The sequence below is a fragment of the Sceloporus occidentalis genome, unplaced genomic scaffold, assembly GCF_023333645.1.
Source record: "Sceloporus occidentalis isolate IW3139 unplaced genomic scaffold, rSceOcc1.0.p SCAF_2, whole genome shotgun sequence".
Taxonomy (NCBI): Eukaryota; Metazoa; Chordata; class Lepidosauria; order Squamata; family Phrynosomatidae; genus Sceloporus; species Sceloporus occidentalis.
In genome coordinates, this window is record NW_028316982.1 from 122,273,573 (window position 1) to 122,291,959 (window position 18,387).

At 40.5% G+C, this 18,387-nt stretch overlaps 1 protein-coding gene across 25 annotated transcripts in view; it reads left to right on the plus strand.

Moving 5' to 3' along the window:
* The window catches only part of CAMK2G (calcium/calmodulin dependent protein kinase II gamma), a 181,362-nt gene that overhangs the window by 157,100 nt on the left and 5,875 nt on the right, over positions 1-18,387 (plus strand). For 8 of the 25 annotated variants that reach the window (XM_089510762.1, XM_089510765.1, XM_089510763.1 and 5 more), the window contains 5 exons: positions 635-679; positions 2,210-2,258; positions 5,186-5,299; positions 9,201-9,332; positions 15,483-15,558. In XM_089510762.1, coding sequence (XP_089366888.1) covers positions 635-679; positions 2,210-2,258; positions 5,186-5,299; positions 9,201-9,332; positions 15,483-15,558 — 416 coding nt within the window. The remainder of the gene's footprint in view (positions 1-634; positions 680-2,209; positions 2,259-5,185; positions 5,300-9,200; positions 9,333-15,482; positions 15,559-18,387) is intronic. The other 17 variants (XM_089510769.1, XM_089510773.1, XM_089510771.1 and 14 more) reach the window with 3 other exon arrangements.

The following is an 18,387-nucleotide window of genomic DNA, read 5'->3' on the forward strand; positions in this document are numbered from 1 at the left end:
AATACTGCTCAACTGATCGACCTCTCTTTTTAATAAAAATATGTCATTTTGAAACTCCTTTCAATGCAAATACCTGCCTGAGCAGTTTCTTTGCTAGGGAAAAAAATGGGGTGCTTTGGCTGATAATTCTGTGAGGAAATTATGAATGTCCCTCTAGAAAGAGAAATTATACCTAAAAATTCTGCCGGGAGACATGGAGACAAAGCCCTACCTTAAATCTCTTTGCTGTGGGTGAAAGGTTTATATGGGCTTTTAAAAATAATGTGTTTCTTGGATTATTTAAAAACTCCTTTCTAGTATCCTCCCCATAAGCAAGCACTATCTTAATTTCTTGTAAGAGTTTACACAGGCTTTTTTCCTGAGTCCTTTTGAAAACCTGTGCCAAGGAGAGTTTGCAAGGTAAATTGAGATATCAGAAAGGCGATATGGCTTTGTCTCCCTGTGATTTGAGCTGTTACAGTTGGGTTTTACTCCTGCGAGGAAGATGTGTGTGTGCGTGCTTACACCATCCTAGGATAGAGATGTTTGTGCTTTGTTCTTGTTTGTCACTTTGCTCTCCCAACAGACACTGCACACAGAGAGAAAAGCTTTAGACCTGGAATCTGATTCTTTATTTCTGTCCTCTTTCAACTAGGAACCACAAACTACTGTTGTCCACAATGCCAATGATGGCATAAAGGTAAGGCAAGGTTCACAAAGGGCCTTCATAGTCTCAAATACCTTTCCTTATTTCTCTGCCCAATTGGGTATTTGAGAAATGTAGTGAGTGGAATAAAGGCATTCAGACTGTGTGTCAGTTAGGGTTGTGTCCTTGCCTTTATTCCACTCACTACATTTCTGGCACAAAAGCTTCCACTTCATTTATTTTATAACATTTATTATTTGTTTATATCATTTATAACAGTTGTTATTGCTCCTGGTTCAAATCTTAGGGAAGGACTACTCATTATGAGAAAAAAGGGTTTGTTGCTTCCAAGGACAGCCACATTTTGACCTTTTGTCCTGTTCTCCTATAATATTTTGTTGTGTACAACAAAAGGTGCTCCTTATCATAACTTGTTCACGTTCTGCATCTCCCCCCCCCCCCCTTGCAACCAGCAGCCAGAAGAGATGAATGTAGGGAGAGGGAAAGGAAATACAACAAATTGTCTTCCTACAAATATAGAGGGGACTGGGAAGACCTGAAGGTGGAGTTACTGTAGGTGGCTTATAAACAGCCCTGTTTCTCACAATGTGTAATCACTCAATTTTTCTTGTTCCTCTCCATTATAACCTGCTTATTTATTTGGAGATGTTGTACCATTGCACTTTGCAGCCTCTCGCATGTAAGATATCTTACAAAAATGTTTTTTAAAAAGAAAAACAAACCATCTAGAACTTGATGCTAGGATTAAACCACTTCACAATGCTTTCTCTGGCTTCCCCATCCAGCATTTTCAGCCACATTTCCTCAGGTGTATGGATGTGCAAAGTGCAACATTTATACAGATTTTTTTAAATTGTTAGTTTCAGGCGCAGGAAGCAAAAAATCCAGGAAGATGTGTGCATGGGCATGGAAGAGAAAAATGTCATGAAATTATATTAAATATAAAGAGTTATCTGGTCACAGGCTTAACACTGCTGAGTTTGAGTAACTGGTCTTGCACGACCTGTTTCTTATGGATGAAAGAACATGACAGCTGATGAGAGGATAATAACCCAGAAAGACTGTAAAGAGTTAGATGACCAGAATGTGAACTCTTCCATAGTTATGTTGCACTGCAAAAAAACAAAAAAAAAACTGCTCCAGGCAGAGGCTGATTTTACTTCTCTCATTTTTAAAACTACTTCTCAAAGGTTTTCCTAGCAAATATCAAAGCTCAGAAACATTCATAGAGAAGGAGACGTTATTACAGATACCCTTGGGATGCAGTCTGTTTCTAGCAGTAATGGAAACATACTGTGTGCCGTTGTAGCTTAGCAAATATATGTTGAAGATGCTCCTTACGGTTCTCCCTAGGAGGAGGAGGCAGGTAGCAGAGTTTAGTCTAGTGGCAGTGGCAAGGGATAACCCCAAGCAGAAGATGATGTAGTGATCTGAAAAGTTACTCAAATGTGAATGATTATAGTCTGTTATTTTGGTCTCTTGTTTCACCTGTTTTTATCCATTTCACCACTATTTGTTTAATTAGTTTGTGATGTTTCCATCTACCAATGTTCTTCCTTGCAGGGTTCCACTGAAAGCTGTAATACCACCACTGAAGATGAGGACCTGAAGGGTAAGTGCCTTAGTAGCAAGCAGCAAGGAATTTTAGAACTGTTGGAACAAAGAGAGCAGTTTTCGATGCCAAGTTCCTTATCTGTTGATTTGGACTGGTTTGTACTATTTCCCCAGTTGCTGTAATAAGTGTGGTGTTGGGCTGCTAGTAATGTAAGGAAGGGGTTCGCTTCTGGATTTTCAGGTATCTCAGTTTAACTCTGCCTTGTTTTACCTGTCACAAATTTTTGAGATTTACTTTAGGACAGGAATTTCCCATTTTGGAATTCATTTAATCTCAGTAGTTTTGGAGAGAACAAAACTGCTGTATTTGTGCTACTTACAGAAACAGAAAAATGCAGTTTATCCTTGAACTACTTCATATGATGGCTCAACCTGCAAAAACATGGAGGAAAAAAATCAGCTTACATTGCTTTCAACATACCAACAACAATTATGTCAACTACACCCAAATGTAAATGGTTCAATTGTGTGAAGGAAGCAGGTTATTCCCCATTAGGAGGAGAGTGTTCTGTCAATAGGGGTATAATATTTGCCTGAGAAAGCTTTTTGTTTTGAAGCCTCACCTCCTTACCATGCAGGTTTGCAGAGGTAGGTTTCAGAAGAAGGGATTGTGCCACAGAGATCTCCACCATTCAACCTTACAGAAGTCTTAATCTTGGCAGCCAGCTGTGGGACATACCCATTAGACAAAAAATTGCTCCTCTTCATATCTCGTATCTAACCAGACTTTTACAAACACATCCAGGTCTTCTGTAGATCAGGTGATCCCATGATAACCTTTTGGCAGTTGCTCCACATGGTTGCATATAAGGGTATCATATATGTAATGCTGGCAGCAAAGAGTCCTAGTCCTCTGGGTTGGGTTGCATAAATTCTTCCAAACATTCTCAGCATATTTTAAATACTTGGCCAAAAAAGAGTATCTGTCCCATCAGACAGCCATGCCATTGTGACAATGTTCTAAAAATGGTGCTCATTGTGAAATGTCCCTTTGTCTAAGCTAATTTCAGCACAGTCATTTGAAGAGGCTTCTCTGACAGGAATCACAGAAATGTAGTGGTAAAGACGTGGGCCTTCCCAGGCTACTACATCCAGCCTCCTGAAAGGTGCCACTTCCTCATCCCTATTTGTAATCCTATTAGCAGTAGTCTCCTTTTGTGGGAAGGGACACAGATCTGCTACTTACCATTGCTTTGGTGGAAAGACTCTCCAGCAAAACTAGTTCCTACTCATCATCACAGATGTTGCTGTTACAAGCCCACACCTTGAGCCAGTTGCTTTGCTCCTTCCTTTGCTTAAGGAAACTGGAAACTATAAGGAAGGTCGCCCCAGTATTTTTTTCTGTCTAATGTGAAAGAAGAGAGAGCATCTCTTGTTCCTCCTGCAGAAGCAGAACATAGATGTAGCATATTACTAGCAATGATTATTATCTGTAATACTTTATTGGGGGGAGGAGGTTTATTATTTAAAAAAATAATTTGACAACTGGTATCCTCCTTACTTGTTTTTTAAAAAATAGGTAGTGCTTGCTTGATATTTCCCAAATATTGGATTTGGGACCCCTTTCCTACTTTTTAAGGTGTCTTTTTTAAAAAATCAGTTAAATTAAAACCTTAGTAATATATTACCCTTAAAGTGACATGCAGCAGACAACATTCCAAGCTCGGTACAGGAGCTAATCAGACTGGCAGTGGAATCTTACATCAACACCAGTAGTGGAACATCACCATCTTTCACATCACCTGAAGGCAGCAGGCTATCATAAAGCCTGCAGGGGAGCCTGCAGGAAAGAGGGTACAGAACGCTACACTTTGTCTTCCAACACAGGAGACTAACCAAGGTGCTTCATTTACTGCTGCTGATCCCTCCACCTCGCTTAGCACCTGCTAGCTCAGGCAGTTGTTTCCTTCTGTCTAATGGTAGGTTTGGTCATGGATGTGATAACAGAACAACTAAACATTAAGTACTTTTGCCTGTTTGCAAAGACTTTCTCACTATGCTTGTTTTATTTTTGAATGGTTATTTGAGCTTTTGCAAAAAGGAATATGTTTAGTGAGAAGTGGTGGAAGGAAAGGTGCTGTGAGGTGAGTGCCCATTGTTCACAGGAAGAGTGCATGCAGAAAGTCCTTTGCATGTCCAGTTTAAAAAAATCTGGTAACAGGGCATGGAACAAGCATGGCCTGCCGACAGAGGGTTACTGCCAGTCAAAGTAATGGACAGACCTGACCAATCTGAACTGGTGGTCTGACCCAGTACAAGGGAACTGTCAATGTTCATGTCCTACATATGTCAGTGTAGGCATACAAAAGAAATGCTGCAAAACATCATGGCAGCTAATATAAAGTTGTAATTTTTTGCTATCTATGCAGAGCTCAAACAAAGGTATGCATTGTAGAAAAACATTTTTTCTAGGAGCCAGCTCCATTAGCTTTATATGAGAAAACAGTGGTTGTTTAATGCTGATGTTGCTACACTAGCTACTGAGGGAATGATTTCCCTCTCATATCTGCTTACACATGTGTGAAGGTACCCTTTGCTAGAAGACACTTTGGCAATCCAGTTATCTACTGGAGCTGAGCCTTGCATTCAGCATTGTTGTGTGAGCGTGGTTTATAGATGAGGGGCTGGAGACCTTCACACTCAGGACTACTTCACCATTGATTAGATGTAGGCAAATGGGGAAATCATTCTAGGCCCTCATAGTTGGTAGCTTTGATGTCAGCTACAAGAGCAGGTGCTGGGTAAAGCAGCCATCTCCAGCCTTAACTGTACACAGCGTCCACCATAAAACATTTGTACAGAACCTTACAGTTGCTTTGATGTCCTGTTCCATTCTCTTTTTTTACTGAATGTACATTGTTTTTGCTTTTGTTTTTGTGTGTATGTGTGTTTTGTGTATATTATTTTAATTCTTTGCTATGCAAGCGCCCCCTCTCTCCATCGGGGATGGCAGTTCAGTGCTCGAAGGACGGAGTCACTGTGAGAGCAAAACCCAGACTGAGTCCATGCAGTCCCAGCTTTCTCTCTGTTATTCAGCCAGTAAGTCCAGGGGTTACAGCATCCTTTCCCTGCCTTGACTCACTCTCACTCTTCCCCCTTCCCCTCACTTATCATTTCTCTGTCTCCCTCTACTCCTACAATATTCTACCAGAATATTGATTGTCATTCTAAAACTTCAGTATTTTATTCATCTTATTTACCAAAACCATCCCTGCCCATGTAACACTTTCCAAAAGAGATTCCTATTCCTTTTCACTCCTCCCCACCCCACAAAGAAAATGAAACCATGATTTGGCTGATTTTCATTCCTTGTTTTCCTTTCCTAGTTATCAGTTCTTCCTTTGTGATCGTTTAAAAGCTTTCACACCCGACTATTGATGTGTATACTCAGACAACCCATGTTGTTTCTGGGGGGAAATGTATGGTCCTTATAAGACAAAAGACATGATTCTGCACCTGTTTAGGAATATTTAATAATGAATTGAAGTGTACAATAGCCATGAAGATCATGTAGAACCTCTGCTGGAAATGTTTGTCAGATTGTGGCTCCTGGGCCTTGCTGCACATTTTTTCTATGAAGGAAGAATTTGGGCAGGGACAGACATGAAACAAAGTGTAGAATGTTATTAGTGGTGATAGGTGTGATTTTTTTATTCCACACAGATGAAGCATTGATTGTCTAGAGCAGAGCTATAGGCCCTTCAGATATTTTGGTATGTGAACTCTCATTAATCTCAGCCAGCATGACCAGGGCCTGTAGATTATGGGATTTATATTCTTAGTTTATTGGAAAAAATGCCAAATTGCCTCCCTCAAGTTTAGAACTTTCTTAGCTGTTGTACATGGAACAGAATACAGTGTGTCATTTTTAGAACGTAATTTTCATATACGAAATTCAGATTTTTTTTCCAGCATATATGCTCCATGCAGGCAAAGTATAACATATTAAATTACCTCTGTATGGGCTTATTAAATACTAGATCTCAGATGAAATAGGTTCCTAATATTATTTCCCCTTAGTATGGATAAAGCACCACTGTTTTCCTTTACGCTTTAAACAGATCCTTCAGAATCTTGTCTGTTGTTTGCCCAAGTCCTGGATGCTATGTATGTATAACTAACTGTAGAAGGCTTTTCTTCAGTTCCTTGTAGAACTGCTTAATTAGCGTAGCTCAAGGAAGGTCCCAGTCCCTAGAAATAAAGGAATTGTTTAATCCTCAAGTTTGTCTAACTGAGCAAAGGTTCAGGCAAAGTTCTTTTTACATACTGTCTGTAAGCTCGTTGCTGTCCACCAGCTCATATGACTGTCATCTCCAGTCTTTGCCTTATGTACAGTTACTTTTGCTGGAGGAAAGGTGCACAAAAAGGCTCTGTCTAGGTTTCAGCTCAGGTTAGGGAGTTTTCTTAAACTTCATCAGAGAAGCTCTGGAATGACTCAGCTCCCTTAACCTGAGGTCAGAAAAACTTCACAGAGCTGTATCATTTGGGCCAAGAGCAGAGAAACATAATTTGCATGGTGTGACAAAAAAAAAACAACCCTCCACTCTGCATATTAAAATGACAACAAAATGCAAACTCATTGGCTCAGTCTTACTAAAAACAATTCACTAGCTGGCCATTCTTCCTTACTCCTTAAATTGTTTGTCAGTAAACCTGCAAAAATTTCTACTGTAACGTCCCTTGGTTTCTACCTTGATTTAAAGGTAAACCTATAATTCCTTTTAGAAACAGGACCGGCTATATTCAGACAGCCAACCATTTAATGAGAAAAACTGCACATTTTTGGATATGTATCTTTTTCCTTTCTAAGAATCATGAGTATAGATTGGGTGAAGCAGGGCTTTAAGATGGTAGGTAGATGGAAAAACACAGGGTGCTAGAGGACATAATATCACTGGCTAGTCTAGTTTCTAATTTAATAGTTTCCCACATATTCCTAAAATTGGTTTGGATTTGTAAAGGCTAAAAGCAGCTGTGCTTACATGAATCAGCCAGTGAATATGTGGGTTATGCAAGGACCTGCTAGTGGGTGAGACACCTCTAGGAATGTTCACTTAGGGATCCCATCTTCTGCCTCTCTTTCATCTTTCTCATTGGAATCTCAAGGGAAAGCATGTGATGGAACCTGCAAAGAATTTGGAGGGCATTTGTGCAGCTGTAAGAAATGTGTCGTATAATGTGTACACTCACTGCTATTATAACATTTGCATGCACTACTATTCATAGGTAGAAAGCTATAAATTGATAAATATAGCAGAGGAGAAAAATACCTTTGTCGTGTGTGCCCTTAATCCAGTCCATGATGGATTCTGATCCACTACACTCATCCAATTCAGCCCACCCTCCTCCAGCTCCACCTTTGTACATCTGGTCTTCCAGTTTGGAAGGTAAACTGCCAATAAGGCAGGAGTGAGGAGAGTGTGGCCTGTGGACCACATGCTGCCCCAAGACCTTTTTGTGATTCCCAAAGCCCTTTGTTGCTCCTGGCTGAAATTTTCTTTTTCAGGTGATAAATCACCTCCAGTGTCCCCAAACACTGTCTGGTATAGCAATACCACTCAAAGCAACCCTACCCACTCCCACCCCAAAAGTCCCTTCAAAACCCTGGAAATGAGATGAAACACACTGAACTGAAAAATGGAAGTAGGTTTCTAATTATTTCTTAGGCTGATTTTCTGGCAGTTAGTGGACCAGACTCAAGAAATGGAGTGCTGCCCTAGAGGTGAAAATCAGCCCAGTTCCCCTCTTTTCCACCCCAGCCCACTTGTGTTCCCCATTGGGAAGCAGAAATCCTTCTTCGGTCTCTAGTTTGAAATAGCAGATTGTTCACAGATATTCACATTCATGTTTCCACCTGTGAATGTGAATAAGGCTGGGGACAATTTGAGATTGTCAATAGCAGTGGCATTGTCCAGAAAGAAAGAGGTTTAGGACTCTTTGCCTCTTTCTGCATGGGGAATGAAAGATTGATATATGAGAGGAGGTGCAGTTAAATTGCAAGGTCTGGGCTTTTGTGTGAGGGCCTGCTAGCTTGGTTTCAGGAGCATAGGCAGTCCATCCCCTGCAAGTCAATCCATTTTCCTGTTCCTGTTATACAAGGTTATTGAGGGTTCTCTATCCCAGTATTGAGAAGACCAGTTGAATTTGAACTCTTCTTGAGGAGATTAATATTTCTGTCCTTTCCTGATCCCTCCTGCTCTACAGAACATACTGGTTTGGTGAGCAAATGGGTCAGGCAAGATCTAACATTGCCCTAACCTGGGGCCTGAACAGACAGGCCAAAATAAAGCTGCTTCGGGTCACTTTGGAGGTATGCTGTTTAAATTACTCACACATCTTAAGAGGCCAGAAGCTGCGTGAAAGCTGCACTCTAGTCCTTAGGACTGGAACGTGGCTTTGGCGCGGCTTCTGGCCTCTTAGAGCACACGCAGCATTTAAACAGCATACCTCCAAAGTGACCCGAAGCAGCTTTATTTTGGCCTGTCTGTTCAGGCCCTGAGTTATTGAAATGAGACATCATCTCAATCCCAAACCATTGCAAAATGTGTAAAATGAAAGAGCCACCTTTTAGGTGTATTAACTAATGTAGAAACTCTGCACATATGGAATCAGGGGTGCTGTGTATCTCCTGCTTTTTCTAGTGTGACTTTGATTGTGATTGTTGGCTACTTCATTTTCTCTTTCTTCCAAATTCACTATGTTTCTTGGTCATTATTTTGAAAAGGGGAGGGTCTGTTTGTTCGGATGTTTGGCTTCAGAGACCATTTTTCTGATGGCCCCATTTGGTGTGCCCTGCAGAAGTGCATACAACACCCCCTCCCCCCAAGAAACCTGCTATGTCTGGAATTGTTGTGTGCTCTGGGATTTGTGTGTGTTCAGTGCAGTCCTTGTTTTGCTTTCTGATTTAATTTTTATTTTAATGCTTGCATTTGTTTTGCAGCTACTACTACACAATCTTGTGAAGAGAAACTTCTTGCCTGGGACAGCCCAGGGCAAACAGTGGAGTTGGATCGTGCTCAGTCGGAGCCTGTCCTAACTCCAGTAGTTCCATTTGCACTTAACAGTCCGCCATGTAAGTTAGCTGTTACTTAGCAGGAGTAGTACAATCAGTAGTGATTTCCTCACTCACTTTACCTTTCCTTAACCTTTGTTTTCCCTTCCCAGATTTTTTTTCCCCAAAGGGTGTGTTTCTTCTCTATCCTTCCCATGAAGTTATTCTTCCTGTGTGATTGTCCGGTAAAATAAATATATATATAAAATTAACCCATTCATTCATTAGTACTCAGTTCACTAGGAGGTTCTCATGTGCCCTGGTCTCATGCTACTTTTCACTTTAATGGAGCTGACACTGCGGAATCTCTTGGTAGACTATATTGTGGTTAAATTGATAGTTGGTTAATTGATAGTTTCTTAGGCTGGTAAATAAATTGCATTTACTGTGTTGTGACTGTTCTAGAATGGGGTGGGAAAGGTATATTCCACCAAAAGAATATAGAAAAACATTGGCTTTGTCCCATTAAGTTAGGGTGAGAATCTGATAGCAGAGAAGCATTGTGAATCTGAGTTTTTTCTTTTCTTTTGTTTCTTTTACCTTGTTTACTGAAATGTTTGAAGCTTCTGCACAATTAGGTGGCCAACTGATTTTTTTTTAAATAAAACCATGGGATGCATCTAAAACCTAGGAGCTTTATTTTTTTAAAGTACTATGTTTCCCCTTTGCTTGTAGGAACAGCAGTGTACAGGCTGAAATTATAATGTTCTTCTTTCATGTAATGGTCAAAAAGCTAGCAAATGTCAAATGTCAAAAAGCTAGCAGTGAGAATGATTTAGTAATTCTTAGGCCTGAATTCAAAGACATAGCCACATTAGTCTGGGATATCAGTATGCAAAGGGATCTTGCAGTCCCTTTTGAGACTAACTGAAAGATAGACTTTGGTAGCACAAGCTTTCATAGACTTCAACCTACTTCTTCAGATGCATGTGGTGCAATGGAAAGCCCAGAGACAGACATATATAGCAGTTTGTGTGTGAGAATAGCCATAGGAATGCAAACTTTGAGGGCATGGAGATGAGGTGACAAGTTCAGTTTCAATGATGGATGGTCATTGTAGGAAAAGGCAAGGATGTTACCTAAATAAGCATATCAAAGAGTATTGGGATATAGTGTGAGAGTCAAAAAGAAGATTTGGTGAACTAGCCAAAAGGCACCCCATAAGACTGGGAGGTTAGCCAGTGTTATAATGTGTGTAGTGCACCAAGAAACTGTTGTCTCTGTTCAACACGCTGCTGTTGGAGTGGAATTTGTTGATATATTCAATTTCTTCTGCTTCTTTTTTCAGTCTTCCTTTGTAGTCAGACTGAAGTGTTCTGCAACCCATGTTTGTATGTTTCCATTCTTAAGGTCTGATTTATGTTCATTTATTCTCTGGTGCAGGGACTGTCCTGTTTGTCCAATGTAGCGTGCTGAAGGGCATTGCTGGCATAGTATGGCATAAATCACATTGTAGGATGAGCAAGTGAAAGTCCCTCTAATATTGTGGGTGAAGTCATTAGGTCCTGTGATGACATTTTCTGATTACACTAGGTCTGAATTGTAGGGTCAAACCGATTTACATAAATGTTAACTATCATTCAACAATTGAATACACACACACACAGTGTGCCTGCGTCATACATGGCTTCCAGCATATGCTGGACGCCGCACCGGAAAAAATCCTCCCGAGCCCTGGAAGGAGTAATGGGGCACAAACCACATTGCTTCTTGTGGGGCTTGAGCTTACGCGCTTTTTCTCTTACGCGGGGGGTCCGGAACGGATCCCCCGCGTTAGAGAAGGGCGCACTGTATATATATTCTGGTTGGAACTATCAGTAGGATTCTGGCTTTAACATTTTTAGGAGGCTAGTAGTAAATGTCACATAAATATTGACAACTATCAAAATTCAATTTTAAAAAGTGGCTAATTGTGAAATTTAACTCTTTATCAGTAAATAGAATTCATCCTCAGTGCTGTAGTTGTTGGTAAATGTCCAGAGCAAGCACTGCAGCACAGTTGTTTCTGAAATATACTATTGCTCAGGAACTATCATGTTTCTCTTTTTTTTAAAAAGCGGGCAACTGCCAGAAGGCCAGGTGGCCAATGTAAATGACCTTAGAAGACAGTACCCAAAACACTCCCCATATCTGATGCACCTCATTCCTACATTTTTAAAGTCCTAAGAGGCATGAGGGTATCAGGGGGTGCTAGAGGCCTCAAATATGCTGGGGCACTCATAGAGCCCATGAGATACAATTTCCCCACCCTTTCTCTAGTATATGGACTTCACATTTGTCACTACAGTGCGCCTGCCATATTGGCAGGCTTGTAGTCCTCAGACTCAAGCTCCCATGGATTGCTCCATCCTGTATTAATCAATTTTGTCTCATGCCCACAAATTGCTGCTTGTTGACTAATATGGGCTTGAGCTCCCATGGTTTTCCCCAAACCCTTGAGGATGGGCAGCAGACTTCCAGGACATGTGAGGAAATGTCCAGAATTTGGGGTAGAGGGTGGGGGAAAGCACTATTATTGTTTATCTGAGTTACTGCGGGAATATTGATAAATATATTTCAATAAATCAGCAGGGTACTATAAAAAAATTATTTTTATTTCCTTTGGTTGTCAGGAACTGGTGATATTTTTTAAAATACAGTTGGCTCTCAATACAGTTGGCTCTCAATGGGGATTGGAGTGCAGGATTCCCACAAAAATGGAAAAAGGGCAAATACTTCTAACCCCCTGGGCCTGGCTGCATATGCATTGCCTTGCTTGTTTGCTCACTCATTCACTCAGGTGGAAGTGGAAAGGGGATGGGTCAGAAGGAAGCAGAAAGGAGATACTTGTCCCGCCTCCTTTCCTCCCCCCCATCTGCACAAGTGAGTGAGAGGAGAGTACTTGGTTTGTTTCCAATCATAGCTTAACTGTGAATGAGCTATAAACAAGGAGTGGTTTGTTTAATACATCATCTGAACCTGATTGCTGGCATGATCTTCCCTTTACAAGCTAGCATTGCATACAGGATCCCTTCTTGATTTACAAATCATGGATTGTTTAAGAGCAACAAACTGGGATCCGCAGCTTAGTGCAAATCGTCTGTGTGCACCTGAGCCGACCTCTTCCATGATAGGATTCCAATGAATCCTGGCTTATCGTTCCATTCACAGCCACTGCGAAACTCAATAAATTGATAGATGGGACATATTAATCACCCACCTTTTTCTTTTCAAATCAAACAACACAATTTGCATATTTTCCTACTGTATATAAAATATTCCCTCCCTTGCATTAGTGTTGTCATTGGAATTAAAGGAAATAAAGAAAATGACTTTTCTCTCCAGAATCTTGTTTCTCATGCACTGTTCAGATATTTGGTGCTATTCCTTCTCTGATAATGTTAAGCAAGAATCAATCCCATCCATGTTTGAATGGAAGATTACAAGAAGTTCTGTGGAAGCTGATGAAAATGATGAATTTATCCCTAATGAGCTCTGTTCTCAGTTTAAAAAATAAATAACTATATTGGCTTTGTAATAATAATAATAATAATAATAATAATAATAATAATAATAATAATAATACAGTATTATTGATCATGAGGCATAAGTCACCCAACTAGTACTAGTAAAGGAAGATCCTATGGTCTCAGTCTACATTCTTCTTGAAGCCTTTTTCATTTGCAGTTCAATAGGGGAGAAGCTGGAAATTGATCCAAGTCAATATGTGATAGATAGTTTGTAGCCTCTCCCATTTTCTGTAACCTCAATTCCTTAACACTGACCAAAGCAGAGGACTGGATGCAGGTGTCCTGATTTAAACTGTATCCAGGCAAGTGTTCAGGGAAGTAGTTGGGTCACTTGCATATATGATATGGAGCAGATGATAGTTAACAAAGGGCCACTTCCACTAGACTGCTTCCATTTTTTCCCTCTTTGATTAGACTATCCATAATTGTTATAACAACACCAATTGGCTTTGACTGCCTTAAATGAGGAGCTGGTGATGATTCCCCCATACAATATATAGTCCCATTCAACACCCAACTTGTTATTACAATGACAGTGTTTCACTTGTGGGTGAAAAAAATGTATGTCCTATCATAAGCACTAAGGCGAGTAATGGTAGCACCCATACAAAAGGTTCAAAAGATGCACTAAATAGTTGTTGAATAATGAAGTCTGTGACAGAGCTGTTCATTCTGCACTGGCAGAAGAAAACAATGAGGGATGGGAAATTAAGCTGTGCTCACATCTGCTTTACAGATATGAGTTAGGTGATTGTGCAGTTTGTCATAGTGGCTTTGCATTGTTCTTGGTGCTTGTATGTCTCATATAACATCAAAAAATTTAAATCAGGGTGACATCTTTCAACCAAAACAAGGGATAGGAATGTTTTTCACTTATGAAGACTTCTGTCTGATAATGGAAAAGTTCAGTGTGCTTTCCTTCTGCCATTCATGCATCATGTCTGTATATAGTCATGAGTTCCAATATTTTTAACTTCCTCAAATAAATTGTCATTGTATATGTGAGGGGTGGATTAGAGTTTTGTTCCAGGCTAAACACTAACTTGGACGTATATTATTAAAGCTGGGAAAACTGGGGATCTAGTCAGTTCCACATGGGAAGAAGAGGTTCAGATAGTTGGTTCAAGGCCTTTTTAAGGCCTTGTGTTCTATCAGATCAAACATAGTCCATCATTTATGTATAGCTAGATGGGACGTTCAGTAAACTTCTTCGTTTGGTGGATAGCCTAGGACTTCAAAAAGCTTGGAGGGATTTCTAAAGTGCGATCAGTCCAAGTCCCTTTTACTGTTCTGCTTGTCTTAGTAATGAGGTAGCTGTCTTAGTAATAAGGCATCCTCTTTTTACCTTTAAAGAACAGATTGTGTGGACAGAGATAGGAGTTCTTCATGCCTGCCAACTGGGCACCAAGTACAGCATGGATCCTAAAACCCTTTTCTAACATCTAGCAAGCTATGATAAATGACTTGTCTGCACTGTTTGATTCATCTTCACATATTGTACAGCCTTATTCTCATGAAAACAAGAGAGGTAATGGCTGATGTTTTGCATCTATAGGCTCATCACAAAGCTACCTGTTTGAAATTTTTTTATCAGCAGTATTCTGTGTAGTATTTCCCCCATGCGATATATATGAAAGTAATTGGTGGTGGCAGAGGAAAACATAAAAGAATACAGTGAAGTAGACGCAGATGATAATGACTCGGCAGCGGGTCAGTAAATACACGGGTGACATTTTGCTTAGATTGTCATGTTACATGAATGAGTCAAGTTGCATCTTTGATGAAGTCGGAAGATGCTATCTTAGTAGTTATTTCACCTGTCAAGCTGCTGTTGTAGCTAGTTTCTTCCAATATGTCCTTCTGTATTCAGGAATTTTGCTGAATTCAAATCCACCATTCTGTACTTTTGTTGAATAATTACTAAGAACCATGCAAAAAAGTGAGGGACTTATTGGTGTGACAAATACAGAAATAATGCCATTTCTTGTGACTGGTATGCAAATCTGGACTACAGGCACCATCATCTTCCCTCTTACTCTCTCTCTGTAGTGATTCTATCATTCCTTCCAGTAATTTAGCAACAGTTTTGCATTATATATATATATATGCAAAGGGTGAATACAAACCAGATTCCTTTGAAAGCATAGTTCGTATGAAGCATTGTGCATTACAGTGGACATGGAACATGATGTTGTGGTTAATGACAGGGAGTGAAAGGGAGAAGAAAGACATTCCAGAGAAGGGGATGAAACATGAGTCTTTCTCTCAATATTGTCTACACTGGGCCTATCTGTTCTCATCCCCACCATAGAGTTGGTCTTTCTCATCACAGAGGCACCATAATGGCAGCTTTGGCCTTTAATTGACAAATCCTATACAGATTGCACCAGCTGAGCCCTAGGTGTAGCCTTCAGGTAGGCTTTCTTTTGTGCAGTACTTCTACTATTGTCTTTCCTTTCTTCCTTTCTTCCTTCCATCTACCAGACTCCATCCCTTCCAATGGATAGCTGTCATTACTGCTCTTCTGGAATGCAACAAGGCAGCCACTACTGGGATAAAATCAAGTGGTACCGTTGTTGATTCCCCTGAAGGAGGCACTGTTTGCCATCTGTTTTCATAATTCCACGTAGAGTAAAGCCACCTTCTTTATTCTTGTCTTCAGTGCGTAAGCAAGAGATAATCAAGATAACAGAGCAGCTGATTGAAGCAATCAACAATGGAGATTTTGAAGCTTACACGTAAGTAAAGACATGCAGAGGCACTTATACTCTTTCACAGTGGCCATGGATTATCAGGCAAGCATGGCCAAAGAAGGCTGGGTAGCAGAAGTGGAATGGAGCAGTATAACTCAATGCAAACCAGGAAAAGCTCAAATATAATGGAGATTATCACATGGGGCAGGAGGGATCGCTCTTGTCCTTAGCCCCATCCTTATCGCATCCATGCTTATCCCGTCCTTCTCCCATCAGTGGCACCCATCATTGTATTAACGCAAGTTTCTATTAATCCACAGTGACAGGGACATGCCACTTCAGGGACGGAAGAAGGATGGGATAAGTGAAATGTCTGAAAATCTTATCGTGATTGTGCGATAAGAACAGGATAATAATGACGCGAAAATCTCCATGTGATTGAATGGGAAGGATGGAACAGGGATAGTAAAGGACAAGGACATCCCATCCCCCTTGTGATAATCTCCAGTGTTAATGTCTATAATGTTAATAAGCAAATTCTGTATTTTAGCAATAGCAATTGCATTTATATCTCTGTATCGCTTAATAATGAACTCGGTACTCTCTAAGAAGTTTACAGCATGTAAGCAAATTGCCCCCAACAATCTGGGTACTCATTCTATTGAGCTAAGAATGAAAGACTGAGTCAGCCTTGGGGCCCTGGGATGGAACTCACAACATTGTGGTTGCAGTATTGGCATTTAACCACTGCACCACCAGTGCTCCAATTTTACCCACTTTGTCCCAGAAAGCTAGAAAGACAGTAAAAAGTCTTGCTTGTTGCTATGATTTCAGAGGAGCTCAAATGCAAAATGGATGTAACAAGTATAGCACTGTTGACATACATATGAATTTAACATAAAGCATTTACACACAAGCTAAATAAACCCTGTTGCATGGTTCCATCTTACAGTGCAGGTGGGGGCCTCATATGATGGCATACTTTTCTGTACACAGAAAATTTATTTTCCGTGAGTCCTGTCATTACTCCGAGGTTCTGTTTTTCCCATTAGAGGTAGGCCCATCTCAGAATTCATCTAATTTTCATTTATCATTTGCCTGTTGCTGGATAACTTTATCATATGAAAGTTGATCACATTTTTTTATACATGTGAACAAAGTGCACATGGTTATGCTAGCTAATTGATTGATTGAAGTTAATCTGGATACAAGCTGCCACATATATGATAAGTACGTCCATGTGGTTTCTGCTGTATGGACAGTCTTAAATGGACCTGAGATAACAATCTTAATATGAAGAGTTAATTTATCTCTTAAACAGATAAGAAAGAGAACATGGCCATAGTTGCTTATGAATCTGAATCTTCATTTTACAGCATTGACAGATGTAAACGGTTATGATAGCCATAGAAAACTGAATACTAATACTCACACTCTTTTAAATGCATATGAGTATGTGCACACATGCACACATATGTGCACAAGCAAACCTATGGGCTCAGAGTAAAAGATTCGTGTCTCTTTTCTGCATAGTATCTTGTGAACCTTTGTTGACTGAATGCTCTCAGTAAACTTAGAAGTACTGCCAAAGAACAGGACAAATCAAGCCACCCTGTGTTATTTGAATAAGAGAAAATCAATAGATGGATCTTGTCAATTGATTGTTACATTGTTTAGTGGGAGAGAAGCATTGGGAGGAGGAAGAGAGAGATCAGTACCTATTTTAATTCATTTTCCTATAATTTGTCTTGAAGAAGAGGAGGAGGAAGAATATTTGAAAATATTTCTCAGAAGAGGTCTGATGCAGCCAAATTTAACCACAATCCAATACATAAAGCATGCTTATTCCTTAGCAGTTTTAGCATTGCTGTCTAAATTGTACCTGCCAGAAGCCGGTCATAGCCTGATCTCCCCGGGACCACAGCAAACACACTGCGGCCCTGAGGGCGCCTTCTGCAGTGGCCCCAAAGGAGCAGAAAAGATAAATTCCCTTTGGGGCTGGTTTTGGGCTATCTTAGGTGACCCTGTTGCAGTTTCCAGGCATTCTGGGGGCCTGTGTTGTGTAAACACCACACCCCTGGAGTGGCCATAAGCTGCTCCCATCTGCCTGTCTGTTTCAGGCCTATGACAGGGTTTTTTTTCTACAAAGGTGTTGATTAATTGGGCCCAGCCTCGATTAAGAAGAAGAGCCCTCCCTTCAGTCCATCTGCCTTGGTCCAGGCCTCAGAGGGAGAGAAGAATGCTGGACCTGATCCCCTTCCCCACCACCATTCCCTTCTCCTTTTGTGTCATGTCTTTTTAGGTTGTAAGCCTGAGGGCAGGGAACCGTCCATTATCCCCTCTGTTGTAAGCCACCCGGATTCCCAGTGATTGGGCGGCATATAAATAAATCCTATTATTATTATTATTATTATTGTTAATTTGATAATTGGTATGTGCAGATAGGTACTGAATGGTAGAAAAGGAAAACGTACCTGCGTCAAGTTTCAGCGAAGATAAAATATGGGATGTAAACTTTGCAAAATAGGCACAGGAGTGAATATAGCCACATAGGTGCATGAGAATGATCAGCAAAAAGTGCAGAGTGTGATGGAAGATATAGGCCCCATACAGACCAGGCCAAAATAAAGCTGCTTCAGGTCACTTTGGAGGTATGCTGTTTAAGTGGTGCAGGTGTCCTAAGAGGCTGGAAGCCATGCTCCAGTCCTAAGGACTAGAGCACAGCTTTGGCAGAGCTTCCAGACTCTTAGGATGCATGCATCATTTAAACAGCATACCTCCAAAGTGACCCCAAGCATCTTTATTTTGGCCTGTCTGTATGGGGCCATAGTGTGCCCTACCCTGAGGTTTTCCACCCTTCTGTAAAGACAATCT